Genomic DNA, 17,623 nt, shown 5'->3' on the forward strand with positions numbered 1-17,623 from the left:
TGCCATGTACATTGGCCAAACCGGACAGTCGCTACGCAAAAGAATAAATGGACACAAATCAGACGTCAAGAATTATAACATTCAAAAACCAGTCGGAGAACATTTCAACCTCCCTGGACACTCAATAACAGGCTTAAAAGTGGCAATTCTTCAACAAAAAAACTTCAAAAACTCCAACGAGAAACTGCAGAACTGGAATTAATTTGAAAACTGGACACCATCAAATTAGGCCTGAATAAAGACTAGGAGTGGATGGGTCACTACAAAAACTAATTTCCCCGTACTAATTTCCCCCTACTATTACTAACACCTTCTTATCAACTGTTTGAAATGGGCCACCCTGATTACATTGCCCTCATTACCACTACAAAAGTGATTTTTCCTCCCTTGGTATTCTACTGTTGAGAATATCCCACTTCCACTTTAATTGAATTGTTTCGTTAGCACTGACCCCCCACTTGGTAAGGCAACTCCCATCTTTTCATGTACTATGTGTATATATACCTGTCTACTGTAGTTTCCACTCTACGCATCTGATGAAGTGGGTTTTAGCACACGAAAGCTTATGCCCAAATAAATTTGTTAGTCTCTAAGGTGCCACAAGCACGCTTCGTTGTTTTTGCTGATAGAGACTAACACAGCTACCACTCTGAGACATTTTTCTGTAACTTTATCACCCTTGTGGTCAAGATGGAATCTGCTCTGCAGGCAGTTCCAGCCAAGAGAAGGCGTGCGCAGGAACACAGCAGGGAAAGTCCCTTCCACCACATGGACACCTGTTCCAAACCCCCTGGAGTGAACACACACACACCGGAATAGTACAATGAATATAGGAAAGGGAAATATTTATTCACAGAGGGATGAATGGAGAAAAACAACAGGGGAAAAGATAGGGGGCGCAGTAAAACAGAGTTACATTTAACACAAAGGCCCCACCGACCCAGTGGTACCACAGTCTGAAAGGGGCAGACATTGAGCAATGTGTCTGCACACAGAGTTAAGAAGTCCTGGGCAAAGTTCCAGTCCAGTGGTGAGTCTTGGCTGCTCCTGGTCATCATCAGCGCCAGTAAACTTTCCCCAACAAATCCTTCTGGTGCCCTCTTCTGCTGCTCGCTGCAAAGCCACACAGAGTGACAGCCTACCCGCTTAACTAGCTAATGGTCTCCCTCCTTATTCCCAATGCAAAGTCACAAGCCCCAGTACTTATAGTCCCATATAGCTCTGGGCAGCAGTGATACTGGGTCCAGCTCTGTTTTGTCCTTCTTGAGTGATTCCTCCCTGACACAGTGCTCATAAGAACATAAGAACGGCCATACTGGGTCAGACCAAAGGTCCATCTAGCCCTGTATCCCATCTACCGACAGTGGCCAATGCCGGGTGTCCCAGAGGGAGTGAACCTAACAGGTAATGATCAAGTGATCTCTCTCCTGCCATCCATCTCCACCCTCTGACAAACAGAGTCTAGGGACACCATTCCTTACCCATCGTGGCTAATAGCCATTAATGGACTTAACCTCCATGAATTTATCCAGTTCTCTTTTAAACACTGTTATAGTCCTAGCCTTCACAACCTCCTCAGGTAAGGAGTTCCACAAGTTGACTGTGCGCTGTGGGAAGAAGAACTTCCTTTTATTTGTTTTAAACCTGCTGCCTATTAATTTCATTTGGTGACCCCTAGTTCTTGTATTATGGGAATAAGTAAATAACTTTTCCTTATCTACTTTCTCCACATCACTCATAATTTTATATACCTCTATCATATCCCTCCTTAGTCTCCTCTTTTCCAAGCTGAAAAGTCCTAGCCTCTTTAATCTCTCCTCATATGGGACCCTAATCATTTTAGTTGCCCTTCTCTGAACCTTTTCCTGGCTCCTTTCCTGGGGTGTCCCCGGTTGGCCGCTTGGTCCCTCCCAGGCTTTGGGCAGGTTCTCGGCTGCTTCACTTGCAGCCCTTCTGTCTGGAGCTCCAGACACCCACACTCTGTCTCTCTCCCTCTCTCCACACTCCACACCATTTCCACTTCCTGGAAAAAGCAGCACTTCCTCCCCTCAGGACAAATCATCTATGATTCTATGAAAGATTTAAAGGAGCCATGCTCTGTAAACCCCAAAGGGGTTACATTTACTAATACATAAATAATACAGATTATGTGATAATGTTGTATAATTTTTTATCAGAATGAGTTTTCCCTGGGCATATCCAAAATGAGTGTCAATACAGCTGTTATGCCACATCATTATTTATTTTGTTTATGCCACATACGTTAAAAGGAAAAACTAATTTATAAATGTAGAGAGTTTTTAAAAATTGTATTGGGATTATCCTTCCCCCATGCCTGTAAAGGCAGGTGCCTTAGTTATTTTTAGTACAACTGTGCAAGATTCAGCAAGAAAGGGAAAAAAATAACACACTTCAAAACCCCCTAAACGTGACCTACAATAGCTTATTTCGACATCATAATGTCATGAGGCTAAGGTTGGATGTCTTGGTGCCTTTCCAAAGTGGAAATGAGTGCTGGGCCGCATTGCAAAGCTGAGAAATTCCCCTTTCTGAGGTGATAAATATCCCATATCTAGTACTGCAGGGTCATAGGATCTCAGATTTTGAAGCTGTAACATCTTTATGCCTAGAAAAGCTGTTAATGGCCCAAAGCTGAACCTTGCCTGTGCTGGCCTTTTGAGCTGTTGTAATTTCAGAAAAAAAATCCACATTTTGGACAGGTGTCACGGCCTTTAGCAGAATCAGTCTCCTAGCAACCCAACAAGCACAACTGGCCTGCAAGAGGCTACCTGATTGACTAGACCACTTGATTGGTCAGGGCAGCTGGCTGGCTTTTAAGCCCAGCAGCAGCAGTAGCTCTGTGGCTGCTCAATATGTTCATGCCTGCAGCTCTCATCCTTCCTGTGTCTACTATTCCTCACATTGTCCCAGTCCTGCTACTAGTTCTGTTTCTGCCTTGTTCTCCCGGCTCTTGCTAGTTCCTGCTTCCTCACCTTGCTCCTGGTTCTGGCTTCCTCATCCTGACCCTGGTTCCTGATCCCAGCTATGACCCTTGGCTTTGCTATTAGTTCCTGGTTCTGGCTCTGACTCCTGACATTGGTTTGGATCTGCTTCCTGGCTCTTGCTCCACCCACTAGGCCTGACTGTCCATGGTCCAGTGTCTAATAGAGGGAAAGAAAGGCGGAAATAGCTCTATGGCAGACTGATATTTTTTTAAAGGCAAATATTTGAAGTTACTTTCAAGGGGTGAATAAATTCCAGGGAATGGATTACTGGGCAGAAAGCAGATAAGGCAGTCAAAGGCAGATGCTAAGAGTATTTATCTTATAGCTCTGCAATTTATTATATGGATATCCTTCTGTGTATGTGGTAGATTATAGGTGTATCAATGCCTCTTGTTTTTCTATTCTAAAGTCAGTTTTAGTTGCTTAAAACTTCTTCAGTCATTTATCTTTCAGGGTGATAAGTGGTTCTTTTGTTCTTAGTCTGGGAGACCATTTTCCCCCAGAATGTTTCAGCACATATAGCTTAGCTGTTTCTGAGAATGAAATGAGTGGGGGAAAATACTTTTTTTTTTTTCATAAAACAATTTTGCAACTTTTATTTTTGAACAGTACCAGCACTTTGGCAGTAGATTTTAGAAACTTCACTTTTGACAGGAACTTTAATTCTTGGGAACAGATCCTCAGGTGGTGTAAATTGAAGCTTCTACGTTGAAGATCTGACTGTTGATTGCTGATAAATATTGTGTTTGATATCTTTAAAGGTGAGAGCCCTTTTGGCAGAGGAGAAAAAATAAAGGTCCCTCACCTACTCAGTATTAGTACAGCACTTTGACTTTATGAATGATTTTATTTTAAAGGAAATTAAGATCCAAGCAGAGTTGGGAGAGTGTATGAATACCAGAAAGGTTCTACATGTACATCTGTAGATTAGTTTTGGTTTGAAGCCAAATGTTGTATAGTTTATTAGCAAGTCTGCTGGATTGGAAATGTGCAATAAATTTAAAACATTTCTGCCGTCATTCTGAAATGGATTTATACATAGGCCTTGATGCTTTGAAAGAAAGCATCTATAAAAGGCTGTTTGTCTCCAAATTTATTTCTAGATGTAGAATCTGCTAATGGTGAAGCTGTAGGTGGAGTAGGTGTCATTTGTAGACTGTTATTTTATGATCATCTGTCTGAACAATAATGTGATGTCATTTATATTGTATCACTGTTTATAGCAAATGAATTATCTTTGTTACTATCTAAATGTTTAAGTACCTTGAACTATCTGATGACCTCTGAAATAGGTTTTTGATGTACTTTGAAGGACATCACTGTAGAGGGTTTAGACTTGTTGTGGGTCATTTTTAGACATTATAAAATCCCACTAATCTATCTGTCCAAGTTATGATGAAAGGTGTTCAAATTTCTAGGTGCATCAGTATTAGTTTTCATTTATGCAAACTACATTATGGGATGTCATTCATATTTTATTATTTATCAGGGTGGATAAAAATCAATGATTTTAAAAAAAAACGGATTTTTTTGATAAAATGCTTTTTGAGGAAAGATAGTTTTAATTAAGATACATTATAGCTCAAAGATATCTCATCATGGAATAGGGATTATAAATTCTAATTCTATAGTATGAGACAACATATTTATGTAATGTTTAAGAAAAGTTTTGTAAATGAGTCCCAATAGTTCATGGATTATGAACCCCCAATCTTATGGGGTTCCACGGGCTTCTGTATAGATTATTTAGGTTAATCTTTCTATCTACCCAATCGGACTCAGTGCTCAGTCTAGAAGATACCATCAGAGATGCTTAGTTTTGCAGTTCTCAAACTGTGGATTTGTGTCTCCAGAGATAACATGCTTGTTAACAGCAAAAATGTTTTTAAATAAATAATATATAGAGGTGAGAAATAACAGATCTCAACCCTACTGTCCCTCTGCACTTTCAGAGAGGTAAGGGATTGATTCTGTGTACACAAATTTGCAAAGTTTCAAAAAGTTCAGTGAATAGAAGATTGTTGGGGGTGGAATAGATCTGGACATGGAGAAGAAGTCTGGAGATAAATGTGAGAAGGGAGGGACAGGCAGTAGAAACAAAAGTGAAACTGTTTGAGCAGCATATTCCAGAAGTCTTGAGGTCTTTCTGAGTGTAGCCTTCATTGATTTGAGATCTACCATACCATTCTCTCACTAGAAGGGAAAACCTATAATGGCAGCAGGCTGTAAAAGAGACCCAGTTTGGGAATATTTTAATGAAGTTCCTCTACCTGTGGGTAAGACAGGCATGCATGCAAAATACAAACAGTGCAACAAAGAAATGCAAGGCCTGGTTGCCCGAATGAAACAAGATCATTAGAAGTGTTCCTTCATGCATCATTGCCTCAGACCATCAGAACTAAATCAAATTTGAGGAAAGATGCTGTGATGTGGTGTTCACCCCACATTTGCCTGAAGGGGTAAATGTACCCTAAGAAAGTGGCCAATTAACCAGACACAGCTGAGGAGAATCAGGTGGCTTAAGCAATCCACTGACTAAATAACGAGGGAGCCCAGGTGAGGACGAACAAGCTGGGCTGGGTTTATAGAAACAGGAAGCTGGGAGCAGAAAGGGGGCTTCAGGGAAGTAGTCTGCAGTCACTCCCTGGGAGAAGGAAGGTGTTATTTGGGGGCTACAGTTGGCACTATTGAATTCATCTGCACATTGAACTGCCGTGGCAAATTGAAAGGGCTGACACAGCTCTGTCTGCAAAAGTTACTGTCAGTCTTGGCAAGGTGTTAAACCTAAAGGTATTCATGGTCAATATTTGCTACTATAACTGGGATGATATTCATCAATGAGACCGTTAGTAGTAAGAAAATGGCACACTACCAATGGAACTGGAGTTCATCGTGAACCACAGTCAGTATATCCCAGGGACACAGCTGAAAACAAAGTAGCACCAACACAGGGTCCTTCAGTTTTACCAAATTCAGTGCTGGAAAGAAGGTAGGGCCAATGAAGGGGCTGAAGATACTGATATGCTGCATATTGAGCACAATGAAAGAGAGAAACATAGCTTTGATTCTTGACCAACTATAAGGGCAAGGAAACCAGAGATTAGCGACTGGGCTGGTTTCATCACTCTGGTGCATGATAATGTTGTGATAAGTCAGGACAGTGTGAAGGCTACTTGCCCACAATCTGTGTCCTTGTAACACATATGTCCCCTGTAAATGAAGTGCCAAACCAATTTTTCAAGATCATATAAGCTTTATAGTTGATCAAGATAATAAATGTGTTTGCTCAAGTATTCAGCAACAAAGCCATTGAAATAGGATGATGGCATCTTGATGAGCTTAGGGATATTACTTGATATTACCTGACAGTTCAGTTCCGGAGCACAAATCTCAAGCAGTTGGGTGAATTAATGCAGGAATATTATCTGTTTAATCTATTAAACTTTCAGGTACTCTGAATTTTCATAGACAAAGCTAATGTTAAATCCTTGGTTATCTGGCTTGAGAACAATATGTATGTCTTGCTAATAGTCAGGTGCATAGAAATGTCATCTGTGTCAGATGAATGATGAGTAAAGCATACAAGATAAGCTGGAAGACTTTGATGTGCTTGCAATTTAAATTGACATTTCACGTGTTGGAATCAAATGCTATTTTATAAATCTATTGCATAAGACAGCTCTGCACACCAGCAGCTCAGTTATGCTTCATTCTTCTGTATATTCCTTCCCTGTCCACCCAGTAGGTGACCGGGGGGGGGGGGGGGAGAGAGAGTGGAGAACTCCCCCAAGCCCCTTCCTTTCAGTCCAATTTGTACCTTATTCTGAGAGGCAGAAAACTCAGACAAATCAGCCATAGGGAGGACACCATCCACTGAAAAAACAGTTCTATCTACATTTTTCTCTTACATGAGTTGGGAAATTGAGACAGCAACAGCTACTGTTTCTTCCCTCTCACTTTCCCCCATGATTACCAGCTTGTTGAAGCTGGTGTAGGAAAATCCATGCTCCCCCCCCCACACCTTTTCCCCTGGAACAAGGGGCTTTAATTGCTGTTTCCTTATTGGAGAGACCAGTTCCCACTTCACTTAGGGTTTCTGGGTGTCCGGTTTTCAACTGGAACACCCTGTCAAAAAGGGAACTTGGAGGCTCCCAGGAAGCAGTCAGCATATCCCTCCAGCTCCTAGGCTTAGGGGCAGCCATGGGGCTCCACACACTGTCCCCGCCCCGAGCACTGGCTCCGAAGCTCCCATTGGCCGGGAACCATGGCCAATGGGAGCGGGGGTGGCGGTGGCACCTGTCGGCAGCGGCAGTGTGCAGAGTGGCCTGGCTGCACCTCCCCCTAGGAGCTGGAGGGACATGCCAGCCTCTCCTTGGGAGCCGCCTTAGTTAAGCGCTGCCCGGAGCCCACACCCCAAACCCCCGCCCTGAGCCGCCTCCCACACCCAGACTCCCAGAATCCGCACCCTGCAGCTCTTCTTACACACCAAACCACTCATCACTGGCCCCACCCCAGAGCCTGCTCCCCCACCAGAGCCCTCACCCCCTCCCACACCCCAACTCCCTGCCCCAGCCCAGAGCCCCCTCCCACACTCCGAACCTCTCGGTCCCAACCCAGAGCCCCTTCCTGCTCCCCAAACTCCTCATCCCCAGCCCCACCCCAGAGCCTGCAACCTTAGCCAGAGCCCTCACCCCCTCCTGCACCCCAACCCCCATCCCAGAGCCCCCTTCTGCACCCTGAACCCTTCATTTCTACCCCAGCCCAGAGCTGTATCCCCTCCCACACCCCAACCCCGCCTCAGCCTGGAGCCCCCACCCACACTCCAAACCCCTCAGCCCCAGCACTGAGCTCCCTACTGAACCCCAACCCCCTGCCCCAGCCTGGTGAAAATGAGCAAGTGAGTGAGGGTGGGGGAGATCACGTGATGGAGGGAGAGGGGTGGGGCCTCAGAAGGGGCTGGGCAGGGGCAGGCCTCGGGGAAGGGGCGGATCCTCAGGGAACAGGGCGGGCCAAGGGTGTTCGGTTTTCTGCGATTAGAAAGTTGGCAATCCTAGCTCTAGCAGGCAAGACTAATGCATAGGGGGCTAGATCCTGTGAGGTCAGTGGGGGTTGAGAGCACTCAGCACCATGAAGGATCATGCCTTTAGCTTCTACAGTATGTTTCTCTTCATATCGTCATACATTTCTTTTTTCCATTTAAACCATAATAGCTTTCAACAAAAATTCCAATAAGCTTTTACAGAAGAACACTGTACAATAGTGACATGAGCTAATTAACTGTCTGGCCATGAGACTTCACAATGGGCCACCTTGTAACAGACTGATAATTCGCATTGCCTCACTTCTATGGATACTTGACTGTTATCAAAGATCTTCCCTTTTTTCATTTCGCTCTGTTGCCTTCATGATTTCTTGTCATGCAAACATTCCAATTAGCTCAACTTGAAGCTAAAATTCCAAACAAATAATTCTGGTAAGAGGATGCTAAAACTAGGCTTTTGCCTGTGAAATAGCTCTAATCCAAAAGGGTGCAGTCCATAATTAGATTAGTGCAGGCTTCCTTTTCTACATACTTCCCTACTGGGAAGTTCTCCCTACTTGGAGTTATGCACGGATCACCCAGCTTTAAGAGGTGCCTCTCCTGTCATGAGGCCATCCCCGTGAGCGACAGTCATTCACGGTGCATACTCTGTTTGGGTGAGAGGAATGTATCACAAAAGTGCAACCACTGCCTCAAACTGAAGGCTTGTTTCAGAAAGGACAGTGAATTGAGACTAAAACTTTTACTAATGGAGAGCTCACTGTGAGCAGCCTCAGAGCCTGACCCTGATTCCTCTCCTCCACGGTGTTCAACATCATCACGGTCATTGGCTGACTCTTACATGCCATCCACTACTAAGAGAAAATCTACGCTCTCCCTCCCAGATTAGAAGAAACAGGCCCCGAGCTCACCCACCAAGGAGCTGCCTCAAAGAAAGGCATCCCCTGCGAGGTCAGTAGCTTCAACATCTTCAGGGGCGAGACTGAGCTCCTATAACCGTCTGGGCACCTCCATACCGGTGCTATGGAGAGGTCCAAGGGCCCTAAGTGGACAAGGCCACATAAGGGAACACTGTCCCTCAGGACCGAGAAGGACACTTCAAGGATCTCGAAATCGGCACCGACCGCCTCATTGGTATCAGTGATTGTGCAGAGATTGTGGATATTGCTGGTGCCGAAAGTGGAGTGTGTTCTGTTGAACAACCAGTAGATGGCACCGAGTGCCATGTCAGTGCTGGGGGCTTGGTCGGTGCTGACACACTCAAAGTAGTTTGTTTAGTTTAGAACCCCAACCCCCCTATACCCACCTTACCTCAGTAGCTACTGCCAGTTGTCATCTAGCCCCTTCTCTCAGGGGCAAACTGCAATCTGAAATGGCCACTCATCACTAGCAAGGGGGTTGGACCTGCTGCCTTTTCTTGGCCAGATGCCTCCTTGTAGCCCTAGTACCTCCCCTGGCCTTTAGCAAGGCCTCAGCCTGGGTACTCACCAGGCCAGAGCTCCTCAGCTCTGCCTGCCCTTCCCCAGCCCTGCTCTGCCTCAGGTACCCTGCTTGCTCTCCCAGGCAGCCAGGTTCTTCTTGCTCCACTGCTGGAGCAAGACTCACTTCCTTTTCCCCAGGTGCCCTTCTTATACTGGCCCTGCCAGGCCCTGATTGGCTGCCTCAAGCCCGCTCATGATTGTCTCCCCGGGGCAGCCCTTTCCCAGGGCTGTTTTTAACCCCTTCCAAACTGGAATGGGGTGACCACCCCACTACACTCCCCAGTGAAACAAGGGACTGGTTCTCGGCCCTTAGGGTGACCAGATAGAAAGTGTGAAAAATCGGGACGGGGTGGGGGATAATAGGCACCTATATAAGAAAAATCCCCAAATATCGGGACTGTCCCTATAAAATCGGGACATCTGGTCACCCTATTGGCCCTTGACCTCAAAGACACGTACTTCCATATCACCATATACCCTTTCCACAGGCAATTCCTCAGATTTGTCCTGAGGTCTGATCATTACCAGTACAAGGTACTACCCTTTGGCCTCTCTACAGCGCCCAGAGTATTTTCCAAAGTCTATGCAGTGGTGGTGGCGTACCTCTGCAGACAAGATTATAATATTCCCATATCTAGACAACTGCCTCCTCAAGGCTCTATCCAGAGTCAACACGTTCGAAGCTGTAAGAACAACAATGGACCTTTTCTCGAAACTCAGCCTCCAGATAAACATGCAAAAATCGACACTGACAGCAGTCCAATGTCTGGAGTTTATTGGGGCCTGACAGAGCCTCCTCCCTGCTCACAGACTTTCTGCAATAATCAGTCTCAACTCCACCATGAGAACCAGCCCAGAGATCTCCACCAGAACTTGTCTTACAGTTGCTTAGTCATATGGCAGCAGCCACATTCATCTGCCTCCAGGGATGGCTACGAACACTGTATGTGCCCCACAGGCACAGCCTGAAAAAAACTTCTCTCATTACCACTCAAGGTCAAAGACTCATTAGACTGGTGTAAACAACCCCAAAATGTCTGCATGGGAGTTCCCTTCCTCCAACCACCACTGTCCTCGATACTGATGACCAACGCCTCCCTACTTGGTTGGGGAGCTCATCTACAGACCCACAGGGTGCAGGGCAAGTGGTCCCCACTGGAGTCCACATTGCATGTCAACTTCCTGGAATTACATGCAGTCTGCAATGCATACCTATACTATCTACCAATACTCAGACCAAAGACCATAAGAGTAATGATGGACAACGTCGCCTGCATGTTTTATATCAACAGACAAGGGGGAGCAAAGTGCCAATCCCTATGCACAGAAGCACTAAAATTCCATGTTAAAAAAAAAACCTGTTCAATAACCTCTCTTAGCCAAAGGGCACTTGCAGTTTTGTAGTTTGGGTTAGTGGACAAAGGCTGGCAGTGGCCTGCTTGGAATGCTGGTCTAAAGGACAGCTGGAACACAATTACACACAAAATCGTGATAATGGTGCACAGCAGTCCAGCATTGGGCTGGTCACCTTAGGACTCCTGAGGGGACCTCTCCCCACTTTTTAGGAAGAGCCCTTTGAGAGCTGCTCACTATGTCAGGAGAGGTGAGAGCTAATTAAGCAAGAACAGTCTGTAGACAGCAACAGCTCAAAGATAATGGCCCTTACCTGATTCCTGCTTCTAGACTATGCTGCCTGAGTTGCATCATGATTGGATTACTCTTGTCTGCCAAATATTGACAGCGTGCTTGCGACTGTGCAAGACAATTAACAACCCATGCTATGAAAAGCTTAGTCTAGGAGGAGCATAGAAAGTAGATAGTGTGAGGCCCCGAGGAAGAGTTGCTTAGGTAACTTTCCTCAAACTTTCAATTCTGTTCATTTGTTTTGGGGGCTGATTCCTAACAAAAGTAGGTCTCTCAGAGGGATTTGAGGAAAGGGTTGTTGCCCTGGTATCTGGGGAGTGGGAGGGAATTCAGTGCATAGAGCAGTGGTCCCCACCTTTTCATCTGGCGAGCACCAGACGATGAGCCACGGAGGACCATGGCGGCGGACAAGCATCTGCTGAAATGCTGCCGACAAGCGGCATCATCCAGAGGCATCGCCGCTGAAATTCGGCGGCATTTCAGCAGATGCTCGTCCGCCGGCCAGTACGCGGGCGCACTTAGACGCCCCGGCGGGCGCCCTGGCACCCACGGGCACCACGTTGGGGACCCCTGGCATAGAGGATATAGAGATAGATAAAATGATGAGCAAGGAATAGAAGATCAGGGTGGAAAGAACATGGGGGTACGAGGTCACAGTTGTGTTAAGCAGAAGAAAAAATATGCTTTAGAAAAGAACCTTTTGAAATATCATATTGCCTCTATATAAATCCATGGTACGCCCACATCTCGAATACTGTGTGCCGATGTGGTCACCCCATCTCAAAAAAGATATATTAGAGTAGCAGCCGTGTTAGTCTGTATCCGCAAAAAGAACAGGAGTACTTGTGGCACATTAGAGACTAACAAATTTATTTGAGCATAAGCTTTCGTGGGCTACAGCCCACTTCATCAGATGCATAGAATGGAACAAAAGAATAAATGGACACAAATCTGACATCAGGAATCATAACATTCAAAAACCAGTGGGAGAACACTTCAACCTCTCTAACTACTCAGTGACAGACTTGAAGGTGGCAATTTTGCAACCAAAAAACTTCAAAAACCGACTCCAAAGAGAGACTGCTGAACTTGAATTAATATGCAAATTAGATACAATTAACTTAGGTTTAAACAGAGACTGGGAATGGTTGGGTCATTACACTAATTGAATCTATTTCCCCATATTAAGTATCCTCACACCTTCTATGGGTCATCTCGATTATCACTTCAAAAAAATTTTTTTCTCCTGCTGATGATAGTTCATCTCAATTGATTGGCCTCTTACAGTTGGTATGGCTACTTCCACCTTTTCATGTTCTCTGTATGTATAAATATCTTCTTTCTGTGTGTTCCATTCTATGCATCTGATGAAGTGGGCTGTAGCCCACGAAAGCTTACGCTCAAATAAATTTGTTAGTCTCTAAGGTGCCACAAGTACTCCTGTTCTTTTTGTATCTGACATCTGCAATTCTTGAGTCGAAAGGTTTTATTGAAAACCAATGTACTTGATTTGAATAGGCTACAGGATCTATAGTCAAATGGAATTACTACTGTATGTTATGTTCATGTAATCTTACAGTTTTACACTTTATTATGGGAAACTACTGAGCCTATACTGCATAATGCCTACAACATAGTTCATTGTTTTATCAGAGTATTCTACTTTTTGGAAGAGATAATGTACATGCAAGTTTGACATCATTGTGAATGTTTTAAAAGTGCTTACAGTACTGACTCAATCTTCCCATGTACATAATAGCTGCAGGCAGACTGGATTATGAAAATTACATCATGGATTTATCCTAATGAAGAGTTTTAAGTGACTAAAGTGAACATGTGAAATATTGTAGCCTCAATCAATCAGCTCGTATTGTGCATTACACTAAGTCACTAGAAGACCTACATTTTGAAAAGTAGATTAAGTCTTCTAGTTCCAGGGTCTGAGAAATATAAAGACAGATTGTTGATGTCCAAATGGCACTTTAGATACAGTATAGTAGAGGGGCTGTTGGGAGCTAGTTATGGCGCCCTAAACCAGAGCCACTTGGTCCTGGTGCAAGGTAGCAGCTCCCCTGCATCTCTAAGGCATATGTTACTTGGTAATGTCCCTGAGGAATCTTATGTCAGTGGAAGTTCAGGCATTGAAGAGCTGCATTCCACTGTGCCCCAATAATCCCCCCAGTATGCCCCGGACATGCTGCTTCCCCTTCCTATATCAGTATCTGGGGAGACAGCTGATGTAGATGGCAGCTACAACAGTAAATTTCTCTGTACAGGGGAAATTCTCCACTGGCTGTCTCCAGCTGTCTTAAGTCCATTTTGCAGTGTATGTGGTGCCAAGTGTACTGAAGGAGACATGAGAATCCAAGCCATAATTATCTGTAGCACTGATACACTTGCATTTGATGAGCATTAGGAGCTATCAAAATGTCTCCACAAAATATCTCTTTAAAAGCATGACAGTAATTTTAGCTTCAGAAGAAAGTTGACATCTGCATAAAAAATTAGAGAGAGAAGATGTTGTACGTGTATTTGTAGGAAGAGAGGAGACAGATGTAGAAAGAGGGGAACAATGTTGGGTATAAAATGTAAAATCAATTGTTTGAGTAGATATTATGAGCACTAAATAATTTTCATTGCTAGGTTATCAGCTTAATGGGATCATGTGTAGGTATGAAAATGGAATCTACTGAAAACTAGAACCGATATGATTACTTCTCTCCTTTAATTTCCATTGTGTATCTTAATGCAATTTGATCTTTTATAGCTATGCAATGGAGGATCTGTGACTGATCTGGTGAAAGGATTTTTGAAGAGAGGTGAAAGGATGGACGAACTTGTAATTGCTTATATTTTACATGAAGCGCTTATGGTAAGATAAAAACAGTCAATGAATGGACAGTCCAATTGATAGTTTATTCAAAGAGTATCTCAGGCTATGTCTACACTGTCCCACAGTTTGGATTCTGCAGGGGTTCAGATAGCAGTGTGCATCAAATTACAGCTGTGCTGTAATTCACCTGTGTGGAAGCTGAGGGTGCAAACTTAAAGGTTCCTAGTTCACATTTCGGTAAATCCTGTTTGAAGAGTGCTATTTAACACGAACTAGGAACCTTTGAGTTTGTACCCTCAGCATGCACAAGCGGGGTGTTACTGCACTGCACTTTGGTGGGCGCTACTATTCATGTCCCTGTAGTCCAAACTGTGGGGCAATGCAGACAAGTCCTTAATTTTTTTTCAACCAGTGAATATATATTCCATTTTAGAAGCATGATGTTTCTTCCTATATTACACTAGTGTTTAATGAAATAAAGTTAAGATTAAGTTGTAAACTTGTTTTTGAATACTACCAGGTAAAGTAGCAGTTCAGTTCATCGGTATCAAAAGGGCGAACATTTATTTCAGGCATTGATTACTTCTCCCTCGTTGCATTAAATAAATACAGCTTTGCATCTAAATTGTTTTTCTTTTGGAGACATGACTGCAATGTACAACAGGTCAGGGATTATTTTAATGAAACATTTTTTCCACTGGAAAATGCTGATTTGTTGAAAATGAATTTCTTTATCGGAAAGGGTTGGTTTTCACAAATTTTTCAACTTAAAAAAAAATCTTGGGAGAAAAATACTTTGAAATTGTCAAAACGTTTTATTTCAACATTTTTCAAACAAAGAAGTTTGGATTTCCAGTTTGAAATGACTTATTTTGAAATTTAACTTAATTATAGTAAAAATATGTAATAAAAAAGGAAAAATGATTGAAATTGAAACAAAGCATTTCAAAATCATCAAAACAAAATGTTTTCTTTTTTTGTTCAGGTCAGATTTTCAGTTTGCCAAAATTTTCTAGATTGACTTTCCCCCCAAACTGGGGGGAGAGATTTTGTTGTTGTTGTTGATATCTCAAAAATGTTCATGGGATGGGGAAACCATTTCTGACCTGATTCTAGTGCAACATACCAAAAATACTGTTCTGTGACTCATGTTGTGGGATAGCATCTACTTTGTAATAAAATAATTTACAACAAATTGAAATCTCTCTCAAAAGAAAAATCACTATAGCTAATCAAGACAAAGTATCTTTCTTTATTCTTGCTATTTAATTAGAGTTTGAGTTTCTCCACTGGAACTATTATTACAGCTTAGAACTTTTCTTTGTCTTTCTGTTTTAATGGTCCAATATATAACCAAGATTAATAATGCTTCTTTACTTCTGTCATCATACAACTTGTCTACCAGAAAAAAAAGTCACTAAAAAGTCCATTTATCCCACATAGTTGGTTGATAGTTGACTCAGTTTTCTTTGAATAAGAATAGAATTTCTAGGGGGGCTGTACCAAAAATGCTATGAGAAGTAGAAATCAAAATCAAAATACACTGACTTTGTAAGTGCCCATCTATTGGCAAACAAATGGTAGTTCATTCTTGAACTTGGCGGCTATTCTCATTTTGAAACTAAGTTTAGAAAGATAGAAAAAGCATACCACAAAAATATCAGTAAAGTTAATATATAGAATAATTTCAATTTTCTATCTGCAAATGAAATACTCATAATGTTAATGGATTTATAACTTATTTTTCAGGGGCTTCAGCATTTGCATGAAAACAAAACCATCCACCGTGATGTAAAAGGAAATAATATCCTATTGACCACTGAAGGAGGAGTTAAACTTGTGGATTTTGGTATGTGATGTTTTTACAGACAAAGTTGTAACTTTAAAACATGAGGGGGGAGAGGTGTAAAAGTTAACAGTTAAGAACAGCTGACAATGTTTTGATTTAGATTTGGACTACTTTGTTTAAAAAAAATCAACTTAACTGGTTTGAAATGAGATAATATAAAGGTAAACAAATTATTCATGGATAGAGAATATCCCTAACTATGGTCTTGGCAACTATTTTACTAACAGTGTTTAGATTATCTAAGCATTAGGAGTTAGTCTGTTGCTCATGGACCCCAGATGCCTTCATGGCAGGTGGGACAAAGCCAGTTAGTATGATTTAGATTGTAGTTAGTACATGGGGTCTGGAATGACCTCATGCTAGTTCAAAGAAGTAAGGGATACACAACTTTAATGCTGTATGTCATGGGGTGTAAAACTAAAGGATATTGTGGAGAATAAGGGAGTTTCTCCCAGAGAATCCAGCCCAATGAGTTTAGCCATTGATTTCAATAGGAGCTGGATGAAGCCTTGAATGACATTCTCCCATTTCTTAATGAAAGGTTCATTTCATTTGAACAGAATGCAGAATTAGATTTATGGTAGTCAACATTTATCCCACTTCTAGTGAATGAAATTTATCAGTGTGGACAATGAGGGAGTTCTGTATGTGTGTATATATGTGTATATAATAACCTGTGATCTCAGCTTACCTGTGTGATATTATCCTGTCTGGCTGCAAAGAATTAAATCAAAAAGCAAGGAATCTTCCCACCCCTTGTTAGGCCTGTGTCAGAGCCTGTCACAATTGAAGTCCTTGTGCTCAAGGGAACATAGGAACTGCACCCTCTGCCCAAGGCATGGAGGAGTAGGGAGAAAGGGGATCCGGGGCCCAGTTGCCTCTCTGCATCAGCCTGCAGATTGATGCAGGCCACATGGGCAGGTAAGGAGAGGGGGGAAGGAGGGAGAGAAGCAAATGACTTTCCTGAAGGATGGTGCAGACTCTGCAGTCCCCTGGTGCACCAGGTTGGTGAGGGAACAATCTCTCCATGAGCTTTCATGAGGCTCTTTGTCTGGTTACGTAAACAGGCAGAGAAAACCAGTGATTGAGAGATGAGCCTCTGAAAGACACTATGGAACATAATTCCAAAGAAGAGCACATTATCATTCTGAATTACTTATATGATTATATAATAGCCTAAGTTACCCTTTCTTCGAGTTAGAACATAGTTTTTTTCTTAAATAGCTCTGTGTTAGTAGGCGTCACAAACAATAACTGCTAAACATTAACAAGTTAATTGGTCTTTAATAGCAGAAGTGGCTTTTCTTTACTTTGTGCCTTTTGTACTCCTGAAATTTGTAGTACATAATGCTGTACTGTCATCCGAAATTTGTTCTTTTGAGCATTAGTGCTGCCTTTCGAGAAGCATCACTTATTCTGGTGTATATTGTAATTTGCATATGCAATTTGTGTACATGGATACTTTTCTGGCACCTGTTACCCTAGCATCTGAGCACCTCACAATCTATGATGTATTTACACTAGCAATAACCCTGTCTGGTAGGAATGTACTATTAATCCAGTATTAAAGATGGGAGACTCAAGCACAGACCATCAGAGGCGTGAAGTTCTGGAACAACCTTCCAAGGGGAGCAATGGGGGGCAAAAAACCTAACTGGCTTCAAGACTGAACTTGATAAGTTTATGGAGGGGATGGTATGATGGGACTGCCTACGATGGCATGTGACTCATTGGCAGGGCCGGCTCCAGCGTTTTTGCTGCCCCAAGCGG

General features: G+C 42.9%; 1 protein-coding gene across 2 annotated transcripts in view; it reads left to right on the plus strand.

Annotated features, from left to right (window-relative positions):
• MYO3A (myosin IIIA) overlaps window positions 1-17,623 on the plus strand; it is a 187,444-nt gene that overhangs the window by 37,792 nt on the left and 132,029 nt on the right. For both annotated transcript variants that reach the window (XM_065398708.1, XM_065398707.1), the window contains exons 3-4: window positions 13,939-14,043; window positions 15,754-15,853. In XM_065398708.1, coding sequence (XP_065254780.1) covers window positions 13,939-14,043; window positions 15,754-15,853 — 205 coding nt within the window. The remainder of the gene's footprint in view (window positions 1-13,938; window positions 14,044-15,753; window positions 15,854-17,623) is intronic.

The sequence above is a fragment of the Emys orbicularis genome, chromosome 2, assembly GCF_028017835.1.
Source record: "Emys orbicularis isolate rEmyOrb1 chromosome 2, rEmyOrb1.hap1, whole genome shotgun sequence".
Taxonomy (NCBI): domain Eukaryota; kingdom Metazoa; phylum Chordata; order Testudines; family Emydidae; genus Emys; species Emys orbicularis.